Here is a 25,174-nt window from a genome sequence, read left to right on the forward strand (position 1 = left end):
CAAACTTGGCTGTACATTGCAATCACCCAGGTGATTCTAATGTGCAGTCAAGGTTGGGCATCATGGGTTTAAGTCACATTAAAACTATTTGCTCATGAAAATTAAAATAGAGTTCTGCTAGAAAGCCACATGGGGCCAGTGCACTGTTCATGTTTTCCTCTTCTTTTGAATCAGTTTTGCTAGGAAATGGATGATTTTCAAGGAAATCATAAAATTGGTTCAAAGAAAGAACCAATAAAATTTGGGTTTATATAAATCCAAATTATCTTTTTTATTTCTTTTCTATTTCCTTAGTTTCAGCTCTTCTCCTTATTTGATAGGTTTTATTGTTCTTTTTCTAATTTCCTAAGATGAATACCGTCTTTCATGAACATCTTTAATAATGAAGGCATTTAAGGCTACACATCTTTTCTGATTTTAGTTTTAACTAGGCCTTCTATTGCACTTGTAATTTTGCTTTTAATTTTCTCTTTGATACAATACTTATTAAGATGATAATTTTTAATTTCCAAGAATCTTAATTCAAGGAGCTAGACTTTTTTTCTAATCACATTTTTATGAGAATGTATCCTGTGACATTTTTCTTATTTTGAATTTCTTAAGAGTTCTTTGAAGTCAAGTACGAGACTGATTCTCATAAAAGTTCCGTGGACATATAAAAAATTAATTATAGTGTTGAGCCTTGAGCAATGCTGGGGTTAGGGGTACCAATTCCCCATACAGTTGAAAATCCACATATAATTTTGACTCCCCCAAAACTTAACAACTAATAGCCTACTGTTGACTGGAAGCCTTGGCATTAACATAAACAGTTGATGAGCACATAGTTTCTGTGTTATATAATTTTAAGCTAGAGAAAAAAATATAATATTAAGAAAATCTTAGGCCAGGTGTAGTAGCTCATGCCTGTAATCCTAGCACCTTGGGAGGTCAAGGTGGGCGGATCACTTGAGGCCAGGAGATCGAGACCAGCCTGGCCAACATGGCGAAACCCTGTTTCTACTAAAAATACAAAAATTAGCCAGGCGTAGTGGCACAGGCCTGTAATCCCAGCTGCTACAGAGGCCGAGGCAGGGATTTGCTTGAGAATCTACAGATAATCTACAGAGAATCGCTTGAGCCTAGGAGGCAGAGGTTGCAGTGAGCCGAGATTGCATCACTGCACTCCAATGTAGGCGACAGGGCAAGACTCTCTCTCAAAAAAAAAAAAAAAAAAATATATATATATATATATGAAGAGAAAATTTATTTACTACTCATTAAGTGGAAGTGGATCATCACCAAGGTCTTTATCTTCATGTTGAGTAGGCTGAGGAGGAGGAAGAGGCGGGATTGGTCTTGCTATCTAGGGGTGGCAGTGGGAGAAGAGCCACATATAAGTGGACCCATGCAGTTCAAACCTGTGTTGTTTAAGGGTCAGCTGTATTCTCTTATTTGTAATACACGAAGTTCTCCATATATCTATTAAATCAAGTTTATTGGTTGTATATTCAATTTTCCCATGTTTTTTCTATTATATTTACCTAAATATGTATATTATGTTGCTGTGCAACAAATTACCTCAATACTTAATGACTTAACACTATAAACATTTAGTATCTCACAGTTTCTGTGGGTCAGAAATTTGGGTCAAGCTTAGCTGGATGGATTCTGGCTCAGGATCTCTCATGAGGTAGCAGTCAAACTATTGGCCAGGGCTGCAGTCATCTGAAAAGTTGATTGGGGCTGAGGGACCCATTTCCAAGATGGTTCACTCATATGGCTGTAGACACAGCATTTCAGTTCCTCACTGACTGTTGGCAGAACAGCCACATGGGCTTCTCCACAAGGCTGCCTGATTATTCTTGTGACAGAGCAGCTGGCTTTCCCCAAAGTGAGTGATCCAAGAAAGAAAGCATGCAGGAAGCTGCAATGTCTTTTATGACTTAGTCTCCGAAGTTGTACATCATCACTTTTGCTTTTTTTTTCTCTTCATGAGAAGCAAGTCAGTAAGTCTTGCCTGTACTCAAGGGGAGGCAAATTAGGCTTCACCTTGTAAACAGAGTGCCAAAGAATTTATGGACATTATTTTAAAGCAGTAATTCAGTCTGAATAACACACTGTGTATTTTTAAACAATTTCTTCTTGCATTTAGCAGTTAAATATATGAAGCAAAAATGTATTCTTTTGTTTATTGACTATAAGTTCATGAGTTGTATTTTTTTCATAAAGTGCCTTTTATTATGACATAATGTTGCTTTGTGATCCTGTTTAGAACTTTAATCTTAAACTCTACTTTACCCAGTATTAATATTTCCATTCTTGCTTTCTTTTTGTTGCATCTACCTCGTTTTCAACCTTCTCTTACCTACTTTTTAATGTATATTTCTCATGAACAATATATACCTGGGTTTTGTATTTTAACGCAGCCTGGTAATCTTGGTATTTTAATGAGAGAATTTAATCCATTCACACTTACTTAATATAACAACAGATATATTTGAAATTTTTTCTTCTACTTTGCTATTTCACTTTGTTTCACCCTTTTCCTTTTCTTTTTGCTGTTTTGGTAAAGTTTTATTTTTTATTGTTTTATCTGGAATTTTTACTGTGCTTTTCCATTCACTAGTGGTTACCTTCCCACTTCTGACATTTCTAGTAAATAATGTGTATGTGTGTATTTCTCAAATAGCTATAACTTTATTCTTCCACTGCGATCCTTTCTCTCTCTCAATAAGACAACTGTTTACACACTCCATGTCTCCCATTCAGTTAAGATTTCTAGAGCATTTTATTTTTCTCCTCTCACCTCCCCTGTAAATCCTAGCTATTGCTCATACCATAGTTTTAGTTCTTGACCATTATTAGGTTTTCCTTCATAGCATGTCTCTTCCACTTCTGGAATCCTTGCTTAATACTTAAATGCAAGTTTCATATTGTCATATTGATTTATATATAATTATATATTTCACAATTCATTGTTCACATCTGTATTCTTTCCTCTTGATCTTTCCCTGACTTGAGGACTTTTATTTTTTATTTTTATTTTTTTTGATATGGAGTTTCGCTCTTGTTGCCCAGACTGGAGTGCAATGGCATGATCTTGGCTTACCGCAACCTCCGCCTCCCGGGCTGAAGCGATTCTCCTCCCTCAGCCTCCCAAGTAGCTGGGATTACAGGCATGTGCCACCACGCCTGGCTAATTTTGTATTTTTAGTAGAAACAGGGTTTCTCCATGTTGGTCAGGCTGGTCTCGAACTCCCGAACTCAGGTGATCCGCCCACCTTGGCCTCCCAAAGTGCTGGGATTATAGGCATGAGCCACCGCGCCCGGCCAGGGACTTTTAAATGTTAGTATGGTTATTTAGTTAGAGTGTTTTGTTGAGTGTTTTCCTCGGTGGGGCATGTGGATGCTATCTTCTCTGAATGCAGTCTCCTCGAATACAGGGACTTGGTGTTGTTTACTTCTGTGTTCCTAGCACCTAAAACTGTGCCTGGTACATAACAAGCAATTGATATATGTTTACTGTTTTTGTGATATTAAATACTACACATTTGCATGTCTGTCTTTCACCCTGAGCATTTCTGTTGTTGGTGATAGTTGATCTCTTACACATCTGCAAGTATTTTTCTATCACCCTGAGAACTTAATGTCTTGGCCACCGTAGAAATCTTGGTTCAAAGTCCTTTTTCCTCTTTAATTTGTAAATTTTATTCTACCATCTCCTACCTCCCACTACTATAGATGAGAAGTCTGATGCTAGGCTGATTCTTTTCCTTTTGTAACTTGTTCTTTCTCTCTGGCCTCTTCCAATCTTTTTACCAGGTAGTAGGGATTTTGTCCCCATCAATTGTGTGTAGAAGTCGTGTTTTAACCTTCAAATTGAAGTCTTTTTTTTAACCATAGAAAATGTTCTCTCTTATTTTTGTAATTATTGCCTCTTCATCTGTTCCTTTTTCCTGATTTTGAAATGCTTATTATTGGCATATTAAGTCTCTTGGCTTTGAATGCTAGTCTCTTATTTATTCTTCCTGATTTTCATCATTTTGATTTTACTCAAAATGATGAGAGTAAGAGATTTTTCATCTGCTTGCTCTTTCAGGCCAATAATATATTTTCCCAACCATTCTTTCTTTTAGTTACCTTTAACCCACTGATTTTTTTTTTTTTTTTTTTTGAGACAGAGTCTCACTGTGTTGCCCAGGCTGGAGTACACTGGCACAATCTCAGCTCACTGCAACCTACACCTCCCAGGTTCAAGTGATTCTCCTGCCTCAGCTTCACCCTCCCGAGTAGCTGGGATTACAGGTGTGTGCCACCACGCCTGGCTAATTTTTTGTATTTTCAGTAGAGATAGGGTTTCACCATGTTGGCCAGGCTGGTCTTGAATTCCTGACCTCAAGTGATCCACCCACCTCAGCCTCCCGAAGTGTTGGGATTACAGACATGAGCCACTGTGCCCAGCCAAAGCATTGATATTTTAAGTTTGAATAGTATATTCTTAATGCCAAGAATTAATAAGTTTTTGTTCTTTCTTGTATGCTCTTCTTATTACTTTAAAAATAAACTAGTTCTCTGTTTCCTCCAGCAGTCCTGTTTTATTGGGGACCATCTGCTTTAGTAGATCTGATTGGTCTGTCTCTCTCTAGTTGCCGGATCCTCTTAGGTACTAGCTTATTTCCATTTTCTATTTTCTGCTTAAGCTAGGTTAAGCCTTTCCATAGTTGGAGGCACAACAGTTTCTACTCCTGCATCGAGTGTGAAAAGAAGTCTCTGTGTTTCTAGGTACCCCTAAATGCAAGTGATCTGTTCTTTTCGTTTCAAGGATGTGGTAGAGATCTTCCTACACTTTTTCTAGTAGGATCCAACATTTCAGCTCCCCCTGCCTCCAAACCAAGATCACACACACGCTCTGAGGCAGAGCCACCCCCTTAATCAAGTGTCCACTGTCCCCTCAGGCCTAGTTCTTCCATGTTTTCACCCCAGGGCTCCCTGCCGCTGCTCCTCTAGCCCCCTTCAGACCTGGACATCCCAACAGAGTCTATAGCTTTCAACAGTCCTCAGGTTCCTCCAGCTTACTCACCCTAGACAACTGAAGGCTGGGTGAAGGAAGGGTAACAGAGATCAGAGATGCAGAATCCTTCCCCCTTTCTTTGTGGTTGGTTGGTTGGTTGGTTTGTTTTAGACAGGGTCTCACTGTGTCACCCAGGCTGGAATACAGCGGTGTGATCTCAGCTCCACTGCGCCTCGACCTCCCAGGCCTCAGGTGATCCTCCCACCTCAGCCTCTTGAGTAGCTGGGACTACATCACACCCGGCTAATTTTTTTGTACTTTTTGTAGAGAAGGGGTTTCGCCATGTTTCCAAATCTGATCTTGAACTCCTGGGCTCAAGCTATCCGTCCACCTCGGCTTCCCAAAGTGTTAGGATTACTGTTGTGAGCCATCGTGCCCAGGCTTCTTTACGTTTTGATGAACAATAGCCTATATTTTTGCAACTGGTTTACACTAAGCCCAGTGTGAATAAGGTTATATGAATTAATACATAAGAAAATATTGGGGCCATGCGCAGTGGCTCATGCCTGTAATCACAACACCTTGGGAGGCTGAGGTAGGCGGATCACCTGAGGTCAGGAGTTCAAGACCAGCCTGACCAACATGGTGAAACCCCATCTCTACTTAAAATACAAAATTAGCCAGGTGTGGTGGCAGGTGCCTGTAATCCCAGCTACTCGGGAGGCTGAGGCAGGAAAATCACTTGAACCCAGGAGGCGGAGGTTGCGGTGAGCTGAGATCACGCCATTGCACTCCAGCCTGGGCAACAAGAGTGAAACTCCGTCTCAAAAAAAAAAAAAAAAAAGAAAATACTGGAATCTTAGAATTAGAAATAACGTGGTCATAATAAAATGAGTCTCTTAATTTGTATGTTGCTTTACCATTTTAATGCAATTTTATGCACATGGTCTCATTTGAGTTCCAAAATAGCCGTGTGTGGTAAGTATGGAAGTTATCATCCTCACTTGACAGATGAGAAAACTACAGCTCATAAAGGTTACATAACTTGCCCAAGGACACATGGGTAATGAATGGACCTGGACCAGAGAATTCACCTTCTTATCACACTATGCCATTGCTTGTTTATTTGTTTGTTTGCAATTGCCTTCAGAACATGTTACATTGTACAAATGATTTCTAGAATCCCTAAATTATATGCTGTAACCTGTATTATATTTTTTCAATTATTTCTATTATACTGATATGAGCAATTTAAAATGTATATACATAATAAGGTATTGAGTTTAAAGTAATAAGATTTTTAAATGTAGTCGGAAATCTAACAAAAGAGGAATTTGAAAATCATTTGAAAAAGATTAATGTTACTAGAATATGTGTATTATTTCCTGAAGGTAGCCATTTTGTTTTTCTTTTCTTTTCTTTTCTTTTTTTTTTTTTTGAGACGGAGTCTCGCTCTGTCACCCAGGCTGGAGTGCAGTAGTGCGATCTTGGCTCACTGCAAGCTCTGCTTCCCGGGCTCACTCCATTCTCCTGCCTCAGCCTCCCGAGTAGCTGGGACTACAGGCACCTGCCACCACAGCTGGAGAATTTTTTTTTTTTTGTATTTTTAGTGGAGACGGGGTTTCACCGTGTTAGCCAGGATGGTCTTTTCTTTTCTTTTCTTTTTTTTTTTTTAGACCTAGTCTTTCTCTGTTGCCCAGGCTGGAGTGCAGTGGTGCAATCTTGGTTCATTGCAACCTCTGCCTCCTGGGTTCAAGCAATTCTCCTGCCTCAACCACCTGAGTAGCTGGGATTATAGGCGCACACCACCATGCCTGGCTAATTTTTGTATTTTTAGTAGAGATGGGGTTTCGTCACGTTGGCCAGGCTAGTCTCAAACTCCTGACCTCAAGTGATCTGCCCGCCTCAGCCTCCCAAAGTTCTGGGATTAAAGGTATGAGCCACCATGCCTGGCGAAGGTAACCTTTTTGAAGGAGGACATGCATCTTTATATATGAGTAGTTAAATTTGTCTCTTTGTAATATATTTTTAAAACATTTGAATTTGCCTTATTAGGCAGTAGAAGCCATGTAGTAGGGAAATAGCCATCTCCCTATCAAACATGACATCGAGAAAATGTAACCATGTTACATGTGTTTGTTTTGTCTTAGAGTTTTATAGAGTAGGACTAAATGAATTAATAGCTATTTTAAAGACCAGGCCTTTGTTCTGATCTCTGCTGCTTTTCATGCTAACACTGTGTTTAAAAGTATTATACTCTGGCCGGGCGCGGTGGCTCACGCTTGTAATCCCAGCACTTTGGGAGGCCGAGGCGGGCGGATCACGAGGTCAGGAGATCGAGACCACGGTGAAACCCCGTCTCTGCTAAAAATATAAAAAAAAAATTAGCCGGGCGTGGTGGCAGGCGCCTGTAGTCCCAGCTACTCGGAGAGGCTGAGGCAGGAGAATGGCGTGAACCCGGGAGGCGGAGCTTGCAGTGAGTCGAGACTGCGCCACTGCACTCCAGCCTGGGTGACAGAGCGAGACTCCGTCTCAAAAAAAAAAAAAAAAAAAAAGTATTATACTCAAGAGTGATATTAAAAATACTTAAAAACTGATATGGCCCCATCAGTGATCACTGAGAATATACCGGGCTCTGCACACCTGGTGTAGTTGCTCGCTGGCAGTACATCCGACCTGCTCGGTCACATCACAGCACCCTTCACCTGCCTGAGTACTTTCATTTCCATTCTCCCAGGTGATCTGGGGAGGGATGTAGTGCCATCCCCATTTTGCAAATTGGGGGAATCACAGCCCCAAGGAGCTGACCATAGGACCCCTTAGAATAAAGGATTTCTGGCTCTTAGTTTGGTGGTCTTCCTTGGGTAGAAGTTTCCCTCTTTTCAGAGGAGAAGGAAGAGGTCAGAATAGCCATGTTTGATAGGACAAATATCAGCTCCTTTCAGAGGAAACTCGTAGTAGGTGGTGGGTAGAATTAGCACCACCGCATCCTCCCTGGAATCTTCCATTCCCAAGCAGATTTGTCACTTTCAGGGCCTTTGCAGGAGATGCCTGCCCTGGAAGAGTAAAACTGGCTCAAGCAAGAGAGCAGATTTTTCCCGGTGGAAGAACCTGACTCAGCCTCTTTTTTCCATATTAACAGGGATGTTATGTACACAGCCTTACTCTAAAAGTATATTCTTTTAATTCCTTGTTTTTTCCCTTCTCCTCCTTCCACAGAATGGTCTCCCCTCAGAGAGGAACCCGTATGTTTTTAATGGTGACTTTGTAGATCGAGGAAGGAATTCCATAGAGATCCTCATGATCCTGTGTGTGAGTTTTCTTGTCTACCCCAATGACCTGCACTTGAACAGAGGGAACCATGAAGATTTTATGATGAATCTGAGGTAACCCAGGCCTTTAGATTTTCTCTCTTAAAAGTTTCGCACTCTGGAAAATGCTGCCATATTTAGTTCCTAACAGAGATAGAAGTGAGTGTATTGGAAGAGGGATGGGGGGATCTCAAGGAGGACTTCAATTCTTACCCCTTTCACCACCCCCATTATTCTGCTGAGTATCCGTTGCCCTGAAACTCCCTTCCTATCTTTTCTTCCAGTTCTGTGCGTTCTTCTCCCTTCTACTATGTTCTTTCTCTTGCTCCCATGCCCGACCTTCACAGGCTGAATTGTGTGTTGGGTAGGTGTATGAGGCCGGGTTTGGAGGTGTGGCAGGTTCTTTGAACAGATTTGGATGGAATCGTTCTGTTGCTACTCTTGGCTTGCCTCAGATGTTGTCTCAGAAACTAGTTCCATGTTTTTCACCGATGCGTGTGTTGTTTTATGACATGATAATTGCTTCTGGCATTGTTGCTCATAAACATATTTATGAACACAGCATTTCAACTATCTAACTCACCAGAAACCTGAGGAATAAAGATTGGTTAGATGGTTTAAGAATCTTTGCTGGAAGGCACAGTAGGTGACAAATGTTCCCTTTTCCCTTCTTTTTTTCTTCTTCTTTTAAAAAATCTCGTTTTATGAAAAACAGAAATCAGTTTGCTCTAGGACACTGGAAGATATGGCATGTCTCATGCTTTTGGTCCTGGGCTTTTGGATGCCTTGATCAAAGCTCAGCAACTGATTAGTTTTGTCTTTGGGGCAGTTTTGGCGCCTGGCTTGAGTACAGAGTTTCAATTCTAATTCTCAAGGTATGGAAGCAAATGCTAAAACTATGAAGGAAAAAAATCCCAGGACTATTATCAGAGGCCCATTATATATAATATAGCTTGATACTTTTATTTAGGCATGCTGTTTATCCTTCTTGCCTATCGTATTTATCTAGTGTCTATAATGGTTAATGAAGGAGACATGGCCCCTGCCCTCATAGAGCAGGGAAGACACATGTTGAGCAGGTTTTTCAAGTGTGATGAGTTTGTAAAGGGGGAATCCAACCTTGTCTGAGGGATGATGGAATGTTCCCCCATAGAAATATGGCTTTAGCCTGAGAGCTGAAGAGTGAATTAGGCAATCAAGAAAGAGCCAGAGAGGGGGACGGGAAACAGTGTTCCACAGTGAGGGGACAACTTATGCAGAGCTCAGGACAAGACTGTTTAGATGTGAAAGAAGTTCAGGAGGACAGGTGCATAGACTGAGGGACAGGTTGGTGCCTGATAGGGCTGGAGACATAAGAAATGATTGGATGGTTCAAAGGAATTTGGACAGACTTCCAAGAACAACAGCATGTCACCGAATAATGTCATAAAATTTGTGTTTTAAAATGCAGTAGGAGGAGAGAGTTGGAGAAGGGCAAGAGTGAATACACGCTCGTCAATTAGGAAGTAGTTGAAGGTTAAAGGGATAGATAATGGGTTCTCATTTAGACTAGGATAGTGGTGATAGAGATGCAAAGAAATAGATTCCAGAGGAGTTTAGGCAACGATGATTTAAGGCTCAGTAACTGGATATGGGGGAGCTGAAAGAGGAGGGAATCGGCCGGGCATGGTAACTCGCGCCTGTAATCCCAGCACTTTGGGAGGCCGAGGCGGGTGGATCACGAGGTCAGGAGATTGAGACCATCCTGGCTAACACAGTGAAACCCCGTCTCTACTAAAAAATACAAAAAAATTAGCCGGGCATAGTGGCAGGCGCCTGTAGTCCCAGCTACTCGGGAGGCTGAGGCAGGAGAATGGCGTGAACCTGGGAGGTGAGCTTGCAGTGAGCTGAGATTGCGCCACTGCACTCCAGCCTGGTGGACAGAGCAAGACTGTGTCTCAAAAAAAAAAAAAAGCAGGGGGAGGGAATCAAGGATGACCTCCAGTTTCCCAGCTTGAGTTTGGGGGTACAGTGGCATCATTCACTGGTATTGGGAATGTGGAAAGAGGAGAGAGGTTGGGATGAGGGGGAATGATGAGTTCAGTTTTGGGTAAGCTGATTTGAGGTACTATTGAGTAGGCAGTTGAGTGTACATACGTGTCCAGAGATCAGAAATGAAGTGTGGTCTGGAACATCATCCTGTGGTATTAACACTACATAATAACTGAAAGCCTGGGCAGGGATGAGATTCCCAAAGGAGAAAGTGAGGGGAGAAGAGAGCCTAGGATGGAATCTGAAGGAACTGCCACATTTAAGGTAAGGTAGAGGAGAGCTTGCAAAAGAGGCTCAGAAGAGCCAGGAGGAAAACCAAGAGAGTTTATGGTCACAGAATCCAAGAAAAGAAAAGTTTTCTAGAAGGATGGTAGAGTCAGCTGTATTTAGTGTTTCAGAGAGGGCGAGAAAGGTGAGGACAGCAAGGCATCTGGTGGATTAAACAGTATGGACACCTTTGGTGAGTACAGGATGGAATTCATCTCAGAAAGCATAACGTTACACTGTAGAAGCCTGATGTGACATGATTTCCATGGAAAGCCAGAGTGAGTGTATTGCATTTCATCTTCACAGTGTTGGATATTAAGGGCACGTACTGTTATCCTAAAGCAAAGAAAAGTAACAGAAATATTGCCATCATTGAATCTCCCTTCACTATTGCTATTCAGGCATTAAGATTCCTGACACTTTCTATTAAAACCCTCAATACCGTTATGGGACCTGTATCAGAGAGAGCATAACAAGCCAACTTGTTACCTTCTAGGCCTTTATCTTTGTTCAGTCTTTTCTTTTTTCCAATCGTTTACTGTATAGGATGTCTGAGAAATTCTATCTAAACGAAAAGTCTTCCTCACACAGCTTCCCCCAGCTACCACAGCATGCTTCTCTGCATACTTGTAGTGTTTACACAACCTGTGCCTACCACATATTTCTTAAGTCTTATAATTGTTTCATAGAAATCTATCTTCTTTCCCCAGCTATACTATAAGCTCCTTGAGGGTAGGGATGATGTCGTTAGTGGCTTTTATGCTTTCCAATCATGCCTAGCAAAGACTCAGGTAAGTAACACTTCCAACTGAACTCTGGTTTCTTGAGTTCTTGTGATACTGAGATGCCAAGGGCTCCCCTTTTTGCATGACTCATGGAAGTAGGCGTTATCAACAATCAAATCATTTAAATCCCATTTTTTTTTAGGTATGGCTTCACGAAAGAAATTTTGCATAAATATAAGGTAAGACATCTTTTTTCTTTTCTTTTTTTTTTTTTTTTTTTAGTATTCACTTTGCTGTTTCTATAGAGAAATTTAAAAAGAGCCAAGAAAGACCAGATTGATGCTTTAGGAAAGGTAATAGGCCAACTAGTCAGAATGCATGCCAATAAAATACAAGCACAGCAGGAGGCCCTGGCCACAGTAGAGTCTTATATTTTCTTTCTGGATTAAACCACACTTTTTCATTGTGAGTTTTGTGTAAGTTTTAGCATAGATACATATTTCATTGCTTTAAAGATACCAAGGATTTGTTTTACTTAGGTGTGGTAAAACATGCAGACACAGAAATGATTGTCATGAAGGAAGAGATTTTTATTTACAGTTCTCTAGAAAATAGAGGCACTAGACGCCACCCTGGGAGACCATGTGGGGAAGCACCAGAGTTGGTCAGAAGGCAGAGGGAGGCTGGGCGTGGTGGCTCACACCTGTAATCCCAGCACTTTGGGAGGCTGAGGCGGGTGGATCACTTGAGGTCAGGAGTTCAAGACCAGCCTGACCAACGTGGTGAAACCCTCTCTCTACTAAAAATATAAAAATTAGCTGGGCATGGTGGCATGCTCCTGTAATCCCAGCTACTCGGGAGGCTGAGGCAAGAGAATACTTGAACCCAGGAGGCATAGGTTGCAGTGAGCCGAGATCATGCCACCGCACTCCAGCCTGGGCAACAGAGTGAGACTCCATCTCAAGGAAAAAAAAAAAAAAAAAAAAAGAAGAAGGCAGAGAGAGGGTGGAGGGAAGCATCTGAGTGTAATCTGGTTTAGGACTGACCAGTTTGAGTAATTTCAGCCTGCTGTGGGCCACAGAGGTTGTCCCTAGTTGTCTGGTACCTGGCCCTGGGATGAGGAGTGTGAGAGCTCAATAAAGAAGGTAGCTGGGGTGTGGGCTCTCCATTGCTTGGTTTGCATATGAAGGGCGAGTCATTGACTCTCTAGGAATTAGCTAGCCCTGGGAGGGACAGTCTCTCCTCCAGAGTCAGCAAGGCCCCAAGATGTCATAGTATCAAAAATACAGAACAAAGGGCCAGGCACAGTGGCTCATGCCTGTAATCCCAGCACTTTGGGAGGCCAAGGTGGGTGGATCACCTGAGGTCAGGAGTTCGAGACCAGCCTGGCCAACATGGAGAAACCCCATCTCTACTGAAAATACAAAAATTAGCCAGTCGTGGTGGCACACACCTTTAGTCCCAGCTACTTGGGAGGCTGAGGCAGGAGAATCGCTTGAACCTGGGAGGCGGAGGTTGCAGTGAGCCAAGGTGGCGCCACTGCACTCCAATGCGCAACAGAGCGAGACTCCATCTCAAAAAAAAAAAAAAAAAACAGAATAAAAAGACATGATGAATACATGCTCATTGGTTAGTGACTCCTTGCTGACTTCCTTTGAGTGGCCTGAAAACCATTACTTTTTGTCCATACATGGGGACTATTCAATAAACTGAACCTGTCAGAAAAACAAAACTTACTCAAGCTCTTACTTACAGCTACATGGAAAGAGAATCTTACAAATCTTGGAAGAACTCTATGCCTGGCTCCCAATCGGTACAATCATTGACGATGAAATCCTGGTCATCCATGGTGGGATATCAGAGACCACAGACTTGAATTTACTCCACCGTGTAGAGAGGAACAAAGTAAGAAGTGATGTTGGTATGAATCTTCTCTCAGGGATTTAGAAGGGAATACATACCTCTTCATTTATTATTTTGAATTGATTTGTATTTTAGTGGTTGTAACTCTAAAAAGATTATAGATTTTATTAGAGTATATAAAAGTATAAATTTTAAGAAAAATCTATGACTGCATGATAAAGAACTAAGTGGGTAACTTCTATATATGGAAAAAATTTTAAATTCATGTTGAGGGTGGAAAAATGAGGAAATGTTGGCATTTTATGTAGTTTCTAAAAGTGAAAAATCCTGATTTTTAAAATTAAAACCTCAATTCATTCATTTATATTGTGGTAAAATATACATAACATAAAACTTGCCACTGTAACCATTTTTAAGTGTATAGTTCAGAGGTATTAAGTATATTCACATTGTTGTGCAACCATCACCATCACTACCATCTATTTACAGAATTTTCCATCATCCCAGACCAAAACTCTGGACCCATTAAACACTAACTCCGCATTCTCCCCTATCCCAGCCCCTGGCAACCACCAACCACCATTCTACCTTCTGTCTACGAATTTCACTACTCTAGGTACCTTATGTAAGTGGAATCACTTATATAAGTGCAATTTATTTCTGAATTTATATGATTTCCCACATAATACACATCAAATAACTTAGGATACTTTTTTTGGAAATATTTTTTGAAATGTTTAAATAATCGTGTTAAATACAAGCAGAGCAGGAACTAGTATGGAACCTCTGAGACAAGTGGCAATGTGGTGCCTGTGAAGATCTCACGCCTAGTGAAGGGTTCCTTGGATGGGTCTTGCAGGGTCATTGGAGTTGTCTTCCTCCTCTACTCAAGCCAAGAGGAAGCCCTCAGGCTAGAGGTGTAGGAGGCGCCACATGGGTTGAGGACCAGTAATAGCAGTGGAGCCAGATGATGCTGTATGGTCCTAGTGGGAAACCTGAACTGTTACCCCTCAGGACTGATCATCAACTTCCAACCAACCTGGACAGGTGGGGTCTAGAGCTGGAATTTAATCTGATAGAGACAGAAATGTGACCCCAGTGGCACCTTGACTTTTTGGACCCTTTATACACATGTGAATGAGAACGTTGTTGCTAGCATCCTCCCATCTTTTTAATTAAAGTTTAATAAGTCTGACCTCCAGACCAGATGAGATCCCGTTTTATATACTGTCAAGCCCCTTGTACATATCTTTCATCACAGTTACCAAATTTAAGTAAGAAATTGTGGTACTGTTTGTTTACTATCTTCCTCTGTTTTTCTAGTCCATTGATAAAACCCCAGCACCTGGGATGTAGTAAGTACTTAATATTCATTGACTATCTCTTGAGAGATTTAAGATCAAAGCAGGGTAAACCTAAGACAAAACTGAATAGAAAGTTTTTTACAGCCCTCTCCTGATTCTGTGGTGATTTTACATACCACCCTTCCCCACCTCACCAACTGATGACAATGCTTCCTGGCTTACACCTGTTGTCCTGTTGTAATTATTAATAGCACCTCCTTTTACTCTAAAAAAGGAAAATCCCAGTTGCAGCCAGGCATGGTAGCTCACCCCTGTAATTCCAGCACTTTGGGAGGTTGAGTTGGGCAGATCACTTGAGACCAGGAGTTTGAGACCACTCTGGTCAACATAGCAAGACCTCATCTCTACAAAAAAGAAAAAATTAGCCAGGTGTGGTGGTGCACACCTGTGGTCCCAGCTACTTGGGAGGCTGAAGAATGAGGATTGCTGGAACCCAGGAGTTTGAGATTGCAGTGAGCTATGATCGCACCACTGCACTCCAGCCTGCATGACAGACAGAGACCTTGTCTCAAACACAACAAAACCCAGTTGCAATAAAATTTAAGCCCACTCTAAGTTTAAGGTACCTTTCTCATTATATCAGTGAGTAATCAAGCCAATAAGACATTTTGATCAAGATATAATAGTCATTATTAACATAATGAGTGGATTAGATTCTAACCAAGAGCACAAGGGAACATGATGTCTTTGTCAGTCAAATATTGGCAAACACAGGGCATGAATGCCACACTCCATCACCACCTGCCCTATGACTACAGTGCTAATCAGTGATGGCAGCCTCTTCCAATTGATCAGATTGAAAACTTTTGCTTTCCTGAGGTTAGTCTGAGCAGCCAGCTCTATCGAGGACTTTTTGAGATATTGAGAAGATGCCTCTGGGATGTCCCTCACTAGCGCTGTGGAGATGCCAAGTTGAGAGCCACCTTAACATAGTAAAGACTGTGAGGCTGTAACATTAGACAGACAGAACTAGGTTAACATCCTGCCTCTGCCACTTCCTGGGTGACTGGGCAACATACTGAAGTTTTCTAATCCTTGGTTTCCACACTTATAAACTGAAGGCAAAAATACCTACCATATTGGATTTTTGGGAGGATTAAATGTAATTATCTATATGAAGAAAATGGTGGCCAGGCGCGGTGGCTCATGCCTGTAATCCTAGCACTTTGGGAGGCTGAGGTGGCCGGATCACTTGAGGGTAGGAATTCAAGACCAGCCTGGCCAAAAAGGTGAAACCCTGTCTTTACTAAAATACAAAAAAATAGCTGGGCATGGTGGTGCACACCTGTAATCCCAGCTACTTGGGAGGCTGAGGCAGGAGGATCACTTGAACCCAGGAGGCAGAGGCTGCAGTGAGCCAAGATCAAGCCACTGCACTCCAACCTGGGCGACAGTGAAATGCTATCTCAAAAAAAAAAAGAAAAGGAAAGAAAATGGCATATACTACTAAACATATAGCTCTCTCCTCCAGTTCTCTCTTCTTTTTTCCTGATACTTGGTTCTGAGGTTTGTGTTTCAGTCCCAATACAGATCCTGGGGAGGAGTTTGTGGGCCAGCAATTTTCTCAGGATACCTAAAGTTTCACCCCCTTCAGGGATAACTGTTCTACCTGCTCTTAAGACTGGCTTTAAAGATAGAAATTCAACTCGTATATTGTTTGTGTATTCTACCCTTCCTTGAGTGAGGTTGAACTGGTAACACATACTTGTATTAAATATCATTGAACTGTAGTGAAAATGATAGGTTCAACCATTTGGAACTCTATCAGATGAGACATAAAAGTAGATTGTTCCAGTCCAATTTTATAACCCCCACTTTCCCATCACATAGGACTCTCCAACCCTCTGTGGCAGGAGGGACCATACTTCCTGGTTTACACCTGTGGTCGTCATGGTATCATTGTTAACAGGGGTGGGGAAGGGTTGGGGGAATTTGATGACAACCTCTATTCTAGGTTCATTTAAGGTATTTTGTAAGGTGGGCAGGTTGAGGGGGGTCAATGCAGAGGGACTAAAGAATGAAGGAAGATTTTATAAAACTAAGATTCTGGTTTATTATTTGTCAAACTCCCCAGCAAGGCATTTGGGGAAAGATGGCTACTAGGACTCCCTGGGGGAAAATGGTCGTGTAGTGCCTTAGGGAGAGCTGGGGCAAAGTATCCCGATCCCAAGTGGCCTTGAAAACTTCAGAGCCACACATACTTAAGAGACCATGTGGCCTTGCTCAGTGAGCTCGTCAGAAATGAGTTGTGTACAGCTGGGCACGATGGCTCATGCCTATAGTCCCGGCACATTGGGAGGCCGAAGTGAGACGATCACTTGAGACCAGAAGTTCGAGACCAGCCTGGGTAACATAGCAAGACCCCATCTCTACAAAAAAAAAAAAAAGAAAAGAAAAGAAAAAAGAAGAAGTGAGTGAGTTGTGTGGACCCAAGTCTGGAGGGTCCTCCCAGAATATTCTGCTCTGCCCCTAATGGGAACATTTGCTGGCAGAAGACAGGGCAGGAAGGCTGCGAACTAGCTAGCAATAGCTGAGCTTGAATTTCTACCTAGCTCAATGAGACAGGACCTCAGAATAAGACTCAATTTCATTTTTAAAAAATAAAGGTAAGATTTCCTACACACTCTAGTTTGTAAAAGAAACTAAGTGCCTACCACAGAGAATTTGTCTATCACTGAACCACAGCCACCAGTATAACAGAAGTATTGTTTAATATTGTTTTGTTTAAAGAGATGGTGCTACAAAGAAACAAGTATAAAATTACAGTCTCTGCTTGTGTAAGGGAACAAGAGGGATTCTAGTAATTGATGCCCTATCAGAAAGACATTTTGTTTTCCAAAGAAACACAGCAGTTTTGTTGCCAGGATTAGAGAACATCGTCAATGGCTGGCAGAGTCAGGCTGAGAACCACAATGCATTTCGGTTGAAGGGCTTCTGAAGTTTTCAACCTATGTCCCCTTTAAGAACTTTCTTGGACACAGATGTACTTTTTCTCTTTTCTTCTGGAAAGCATAACAAAATGCACAGCAGCCACTCTCTTAAGAGGTGTTTCTGAACTCCTGAAGATCCTATGGCTAGATAAAGTCTCAATAGGAGACTAGTTGCCCCTACCTTGGCATCTTCCATTTTCTGTGTGGATGCCACAGAATGTGTTTAACACCTACAGAGAAACTCCAGTGAAACACAGAAACTCTTTCTTTACAGGCAATGTCTGTAATTGGAAAATGTACCAACAATGTAACAGACCCACTTTACAGACATCAGTGGTCGAGTGAGATATGGGAGGTGGACAAGATGCAAAAAGTGACCGTGTGTTTTTCATTGGGTTGTGGCACCACAATATAGAAAGATTCCCAACTGGGACTGAAGTCTCTGTATGCGGCAGAATAAGCAGAGGGTTGGACTAAAGCATGAATTTGTTTTATAGATGAAATCTGTGCTGATACCACCAACGGAAACAAGCAGAGACCATGACACTGACTCGAAGCACAATAAAGTAGGTGTGACTTTTAATGCACATGGAAGAATCAAAACAAATGGATCTCCTATTGAACACTTAACAAAGCGTGAATGGGAACAGGTAGGTAATCAGGGTGTTCACTGCAGTGGCAACAATGACACCAGCATGCATGTTGTCCCTTATAATATATAGATAAAAAGTGACTTTACCTTTACAAGCAGACCACATGATTCTCTTGGAATTCATCACTATATTTTTAACAGCTTTATTGAGATATAATTCACATACCGTGTAACTCACCCATTTAAATTGTATAATTCAATGGTTTTTAGTATATTCACAGTATTGTACAACTAGCACCACAATCTAATTTTAGAACGTTTTCATCATCTGAAAAAGAAACTACATACCTATTAGCATCACTCCCCATTCCCTTCTGTAGCCACCCTGTGCCACCTAACAGCCTTAGGCAACCATCAATCTACTATCTGTCTTTACAGATTTGCCTATTCTGAACATGTTGTAGAAATGGACACATATGTGATGTTTTGTGTCTGGCTTCTTTCACTCAGCACAATGTTCTGGAGGCTCATCCATGTTGTAGCATGTATCAGTACTGAGCATCTATTTGTTGCTGAATAATATTCCATTATATGGATATACACATTGTATTTATTCATTCATAAGTTGATGGACATTTGGGTTGTTTCCACTTTTTGGCTACTATGAATAATCCTTCTATGAACCATCACATACAAGTTTTTCTGTGCATGTATGTTTTTATTTCTCTTAAGTGTGTACCTAGGAGTGGAACTGCTGAGTCATAAACTAATTCTAAATAAAGTTTAACCTTTTAAGAAAGTCCCAAACTGTTTTCCCAAGTGGCTGCACCATTTTACATTTCCGCTAGCAATGGATGAACGTTCCAATTTCTCCACATCCTCTCTAACACTTGTTATTGTCTATCATTTTGATTTTAGCCATCCCAGAGGGCATGAGATGGAATCTCATTGTGGTTTTGATTTGCATTTCCCTAATGACTAATGATGTCAAGCATCTTTTCATGTGTTCATTGGATATTTGTAGATCTTCTTTGGAGAATTGTCTATTCAGATCCTTTGCCCATCTTAAAAACTGAGTTATTTATCTTTTTATTATTGCATTGTAAGAGGTTTTTCGAATATATTCTACATACAAATCCTTTATCAGGTATATTATTTGCAAATACCCTCTCCTATCCTGTGGGGTGTCTTTTCCCCTTTCTTGATAGTGTCCTTTGCAGTACAGCAGTTTTTAATTTTGATGACGCCCAGTCAAAATGATATATTTTTTCTCTTTGGTTGCTCATGTTTTTGGTGTTGTATCTAAGCTATTGCCTAACCCAAAGTCATAAAGATCTATTACTTTGTTTTCTTCTAAGGGTTTTATACATTTAGGTCTTAAATTTAGGTGTCTGATCCATTTTGAGTTAATTTTTGTGTGTGGTGGGAGGTGAGATTCCAAATTCTTTCTGTTTTATGTGGATATTTAGTTATCCCAGCACCATTTCTTTCTTTCTTTTTTTTTTTTTTTTCTTTTTTTTAAGACAGAGTCTCACTCTGTTACCCAGGCTGGACTGCAGTGGCACGATCTTGGCTCACTGCAACCTTTGCCTCCTGAGTAGTAGCTTGGATTACAGGCATGCATTACCACGCCTGGCTAATTTTTGTATTTTTAGTAGAGATGAGGTTTCACCATGTTGGCCAGGCTGGTCTCAAACTCCTGACCTTAGGTGATCTGCCCACCTCGGCCTCCCAAACTGCTGGGATTATAGGCGTGAGCCACTGCGCCCGGCCACCAGCACCATTTCTTAAAAAGACTATACTTTCCTTATTAAATTTTCTTGACACCCTTATCAAAAAATCAGTTAACCATAATAAAAGAGTTTATTTCTAGACTCTTAATTATATTTCACAATCTCTATGTTTATCCTTATGTCAATACTGTACAATTTTGATTACTGTAGCTTTGTGGGAAGTTTTAACATTGGGAAGTGTGAGTTCTCCACTTTGTTCTTCTTTTTCCAGATTGTTTTGGCTATTCTGGGTCCCTTGAATTTCCATATGAATTTTAGGATTGATTTGTCAATCTCTACCAAAAAGCAGCTGGGATATTGGTAGGGTTGCCTTGAATCTGTAGGTCAATTTGGGTACTATGGCTGTCTTGAGATGTCTTTCCATTTATTTAGATCTTTAATTTCAACAATGTGTTTTACCTTTCAGTATACACATCTTGCTCTTGTTTTGTTAAATTTATTCCTAGGTGTTTTTGATGCTATTGTAAATAGAATTGTTTTCTTAATTACATTTTGGATTGTTCATTGCTAGTGTATAGAAATACAACTGACTTTTATATACTGAGATTGTGTTGTGAACTTTGATAAACGTATTAGTTCTAATGGTTTTTAGTGGATTTCTTGAGATTTTCCACATACAAGATTATGTTATCTGTGAATAATTTTATTTCTTCCTTTCCAATCTGTCTGCCTTTTCTTTTCCTTTTTTTCTTTTTGCTTAATTGCCTTGTCTAGAACCTCCAGTACACTGTTGAATAAAAGTGAAGAGAGTAGATATCTTTGTCTTGTTCATGATACTGGGGAAAGCATTCAGTCTTTCATCAAGTATGATATTAGCTGTGTATTTGTTTGTAGTGGCCTTTTATTACATTGAGGAAGTTTCTTTCTATGCCTAGTTTATTGAGTGTTTTTATTGTGAAAGAGTGTTGGATTTTGTCAAATGCTTTTTCTGAATACATTGAAATGATGTGTTCTTTCCCTTTATTCTATTAATACGGTATATTATATTGATTGATTTCAGAGATGTTAAACCAACCTGACATTCCTGGGATAAATCCCACTTGGTCATGATGTATAATCCACCTTCTATGTTGCTGGCTTCCATTTGGTAGTATTTTTTGAGGATTTTTGCGTCTATATTCATAAGAGCTATTGGTCTATGGTTTTCTTTTCTTGTGATATCTTTGTCTGGTTTTGGTATAAGTTTGGCCTCATAAGAGGAATTGGAAAGTATCGTCTCCTTTTCTATGTTTTAGAAGAGTCTGTGAAGGATTGATTTTAATTCTTCAAATGTTTGATAGAATCCATCAGTGAAGCCATCTGGGCCTGGGCTTTTCTTTGCAGGAAGTTTTAAAATTACTAATTTCAATATTTTTCCTTGCTATAGTTGTATTCAAGTTTTTTGTTTCTTCTTGAGTAGTTTGTGTCTTGGTAGTTGTGTCTTTCTTGGAATTTGTTTCATTTCCTGAAACAAATTTATTTCATGAAATTCATTTCATCTAGTATATCTAATTTGTTGACCTAAAGTTGTTTGTAGTACTTCTTTATTTTTTTTTCTCCTGAAAGTTTGGTAGTAATATTCCCTTTTTTTCCTTGGTCAGTCTCACTAAGGTTCGTCAATGTTATTGATCTTTTTGAAGAACCAACTTTTAGTTTTATTGATTTTTCTCTATTGTTGTCTATTCTCTATTTCATTTATTTCTGCACTAATTGTTAACAGTGGAGGGTGTCCAGGTTCTTGGCGTCTTGAACAATGAATTGGACAAAACGCACAAACGAAGCAAGGAAGGAATGAAGGGTTTTACTGAAACGAAAGTACACTCCACAGTGTGGGAGTGGCCTGAGCATAGGGGCTGAAAGTCTCTGCTATAGAATTTTTGGGAGTTTCAGTACCCCCTAGAGGATTCCATTGTTTACTTGGGGTACACCCTATGTAAATGCAGAGTTTGAAGTAAAGTTACAAAGTCGTTTACAGCGTAAGCCCAATGGAGAGGGTATTTCCTGTCATAGCTGAAGTGTGAACTGGCCTTATGTTCCCTGCCTCCAGACCTTATTTTCCTGCCTCATAATCTATCATTTCCTTCCTTCTGCTTGTTTTAGGTTTAGTTTACTCTTCTTTTTTCAGTTTCCTTAGAAGGTAATATCATTGACTTGAGATCTTTTTTATTTTTTAATAAAGATACAAATTTCCCTTTAAGTACTGCTTTAGCTCCGTCCCTTAAGTTTGCTATGTTATTAAACAATTGCTGCTGACTTAAAAAAAATAGTTTTGCTATGTTGTGCTTTTGTTTTCAATAGTATTGTCTAAATATCCTTGTGATTTCTTTAACTTATCTGTTATTTGGTAGTGTGTTGTTTAATTTCTACATATTTATGAATTCCCCATATTTCTTTCGTTTATTGATTTAAAATTTAATTTGATTGTGGTCAGCGAACACATGCTTTGCCTGATTTAAATTCCTTTAAAACTTTTTTTCTTTTTTTGGTAAATCCTTTTAAAATTTGTTGAGGCTTTTTTTGTGGCCTAGCATATGGTTTATCCTGGAGAATGCTCCATGTGCACTTTAGAAGACTATATATTTCACTCTTATTGGGTGGAGTGTTTTATATATGTCTCTTTGAACATATTTATAATAGTTGCTTTGAAATCTTTGTCTGCTAAGTCGACGTCTGGTCCGTTCAAAAGCAGTTTTTATTGCCTGCTTCCCCTCTCCGCACCCCCCCCCCCCCCGCCCGTGTATGAGTCATACTTTTTTCTTTGCATGTCCTGTAGTCTTACATTGTAGTAACCCTAGGTAGTTATTCCCATGCCCCTCTGGGGCTTGTTGTTATTTGCGTTTTTGTTTATTTGTTGAGTGACTTGTCTGGACTAGTTTAGTGAAGTCTATTCCCCTTCAGTGTGCAGCCTCTGCTGTCACTCTTCACAGAGTGCTGCCTTGGGCATGCATACAGTTTCTCCAACCACCAGGGCTGGTGTGGATTTAATTGGGCTCTCTTTGACTGTCTCTTTCCCTGATCTCTCCTTTAAGCTTTGGACCCATCTGCCTCTATTTGAAGCAGTCCCAGCTGTTAGCCTTCACTAATTGCTAGCCGATTGCTCTATTGTTTTTAACAATGCCCTGGCCCACAGAGTGTTCTACAGTCTGATCCGATTAAAGTTGGACCCCTTTGCAGGGGCAGGGCTTTAACCATGTTTGAGGCTTACTCTGACCTCCACAAAGGCTCTTTTCTCGTCTGTCTCTCCCCAATTCAGTCTGTTAAATTTCTTCTAGCTGGGGTAGTTACTACTAGTATCTCGGCACTACCATCCTCCTCATAAATGCTTATTCCCAACATCTCCATTGTTTTCAACAGTGCTTTTAGGCATGAACTTCCTTACACTCTGTGCCAAATAAGGCCAGTCCCCTTAGGAAGAGTGGCAGTGCTCTGTTCTTGACCTGCCTCTCCCCCTGGGCCAAACCACTGTGCCATCACACTGCAGCTGGGAGCAGGGACAGTGACCCACTTCTCCAGTGACAGCCCCATTCCACAAGTGGGGTAGTAGGCAGGGATGATAGCCCCTGGTCTTCTTGGCTTGCCCTTCCTGGCATAGCACCTCCTCCTTATGATTGAGCAAGCATGGGGGCAGTTGGGGTCTAGCACCTGCAGGCTGCCATGCCTAGGATAGGGCTTCTGCCCAATGAGTGGGGGAAGTGAACCCCAGTCCTCTCTGCTGTGCTTGCCTGGAATCCAGCTTCTGTAACGCAGAGCTGGGGGGAATGAGGGATGCCCATCAGCTTGCTCCTTCTGGGGCAAAACCATAGCCCTCTACTGGGAGCTGGGGGGAAGAAGGAGCCCCGTCTTGGATGCGTCACTTGAAGTAGAGCATCCTTCATGCTGATCAGTGAAGGGGGTTAGAGTAGATCATGGCTCAAATGCCACAGACTGTCTCTGTTGGTATCACAATTTAGTAAGTTTTCTTAAATGTTTCTCCATATGCTGTATGCCATTAGGACAATTTCCAGTGGCTTTAACTATTTTAATTTTTTTTAAGTGATTTTCCGCTGGGCATGGTGGCTCATGCCTGTAATCCCAGCACTTTGGGAGGCTGAGGTGGGCGGATTGCTTGAGCCCAGGAGTTGGAGACCAGCCTTGGCAACTTGGCGAAACCCCATCTCTATAAAAAGTACAAAAATTAGCCGGGCGTGGTGGTGCATGCCTGTAGTCCCAGCTACTCAGGAGGCTGAAGCAGGAGCATGGCTTGAACCTGGGAGGTGGAGGCTGCAGTGAGCTGAGATCGTGCCACTGCACTCCAGCCTGGGCGACAGAGTGGGACCCTGTCTTAAAGAAAAAGATGTTCACAAGTTAAATGGTTGTTTCACTGGGGAGAGGGTCTGCCAAGCCCCTAACACTGCCATTCCTGTCATTATGTTGTCATTTTGAGAACTGTACTGAGTATGTCTATAAACATGGATGTAAAGGCAATAAGCCATGTACTCATCTTTATGACAGCGTGCATATCCGGAGCTGCCTGTCTGGAGTCTCTGGCAGCTTCGGGCTTGGAGTAAGATCTATAAATATTCCTCTCATTCATTCATCCACTCAACAAGAATGTATTGATCACTCCTGAGTACTCTTGCTCATTTGTCTTGGTGAAATTTGGCGTTTTTCTAAATTTGCAGTCCTACATTTTAACTGCTTTCTTGTCAGTTTTTACCCCATATGGCAGGGATGAGTTCTTAAGAACAACAGCTATGTGTATTATCTCATTAAATCCTTAAAGCAACCTGATGACCTAGATAATATTATTCCTATTTCCCGAAAGAGGACACTGAAGCTCACATAAGTTGAATAATTTGCTAAATGATGGGTCTGGATTTGATTCCCAATTTGTTGGACTCTACACTTCTCATTTTTAACTGCTAGGTCATACCATGTCTCTCACTGTAGGAAAAGATGTTACAGGACACTGGGTTTTGTTTGTTTGGTTGGTTGGTTTTTTTTTTTTTTTTTTTTTTTGAGATGGAGTCTCACTCTGTCACCCAGGCTGGAGTGCAGTGGTGCAATCTCAGCTCATTACAACCTCCGCCTCCTGGAGTAGCTGGGATTACAGTCACATGCCACCATGCCTGGCTAATTTTTGTATTTTTAGTAGAGACTGAGTTTCACCATATTGATCAGGCTGGTCTGGAACTCCTGACCTCAGGTGATCCACCTGCCTTGGCATCCCAAAGTGGTAATCCCCAAAGGGATTATAGGCATGAGCCACTGTGCCCGGCCCCAGAATACTGTTTTTCAACTTCTTAGATGGGAATGTTATGACCTCTTAGAAAGGTCTTTTGTTGAC

General features: G+C 41.0%; 1 protein-coding gene across 1 annotated transcript in view; it reads left to right on the forward strand.

Moving 5' to 3' along the window:
- PPEF1 (protein phosphatase with EF-hand domain 1) overlaps positions 1–25,174 on the forward strand; it is a 147,176-nt gene that overhangs the window by 89,816 nt on the left and 32,186 nt on the right. The window contains exons 14-19 of the mRNA XM_058441833.1: positions 8,213–8,379; positions 11,530–11,566; positions 13,083–13,232; positions 17,982–18,134; positions 24,272–24,391; positions 24,510–24,532. Of these exons, the coding sequence (XP_058297816.1) occupies positions 8,213–8,379; positions 11,530–11,566; positions 13,083–13,232; positions 17,982–18,134; positions 24,272–24,391; positions 24,510–24,532 (650 nt within the window). The remainder of the gene's footprint in view (positions 1–8,212; positions 8,380–11,529; positions 11,567–13,082; positions 13,233–17,981; positions 18,135–24,271; positions 24,392–24,509; positions 24,533–25,174) is intronic.

The sequence above is a fragment of the Hylobates moloch genome, unplaced genomic scaffold (assembly GCF_009828535.3).
Source record: "Hylobates moloch isolate HMO894 unplaced genomic scaffold, HMol_V3 SCAFFOLD_7, whole genome shotgun sequence".
Classification (NCBI taxonomy): domain Eukaryota; kingdom Metazoa; phylum Chordata; class Mammalia; order Primates; family Hylobatidae; genus Hylobates; species Hylobates moloch.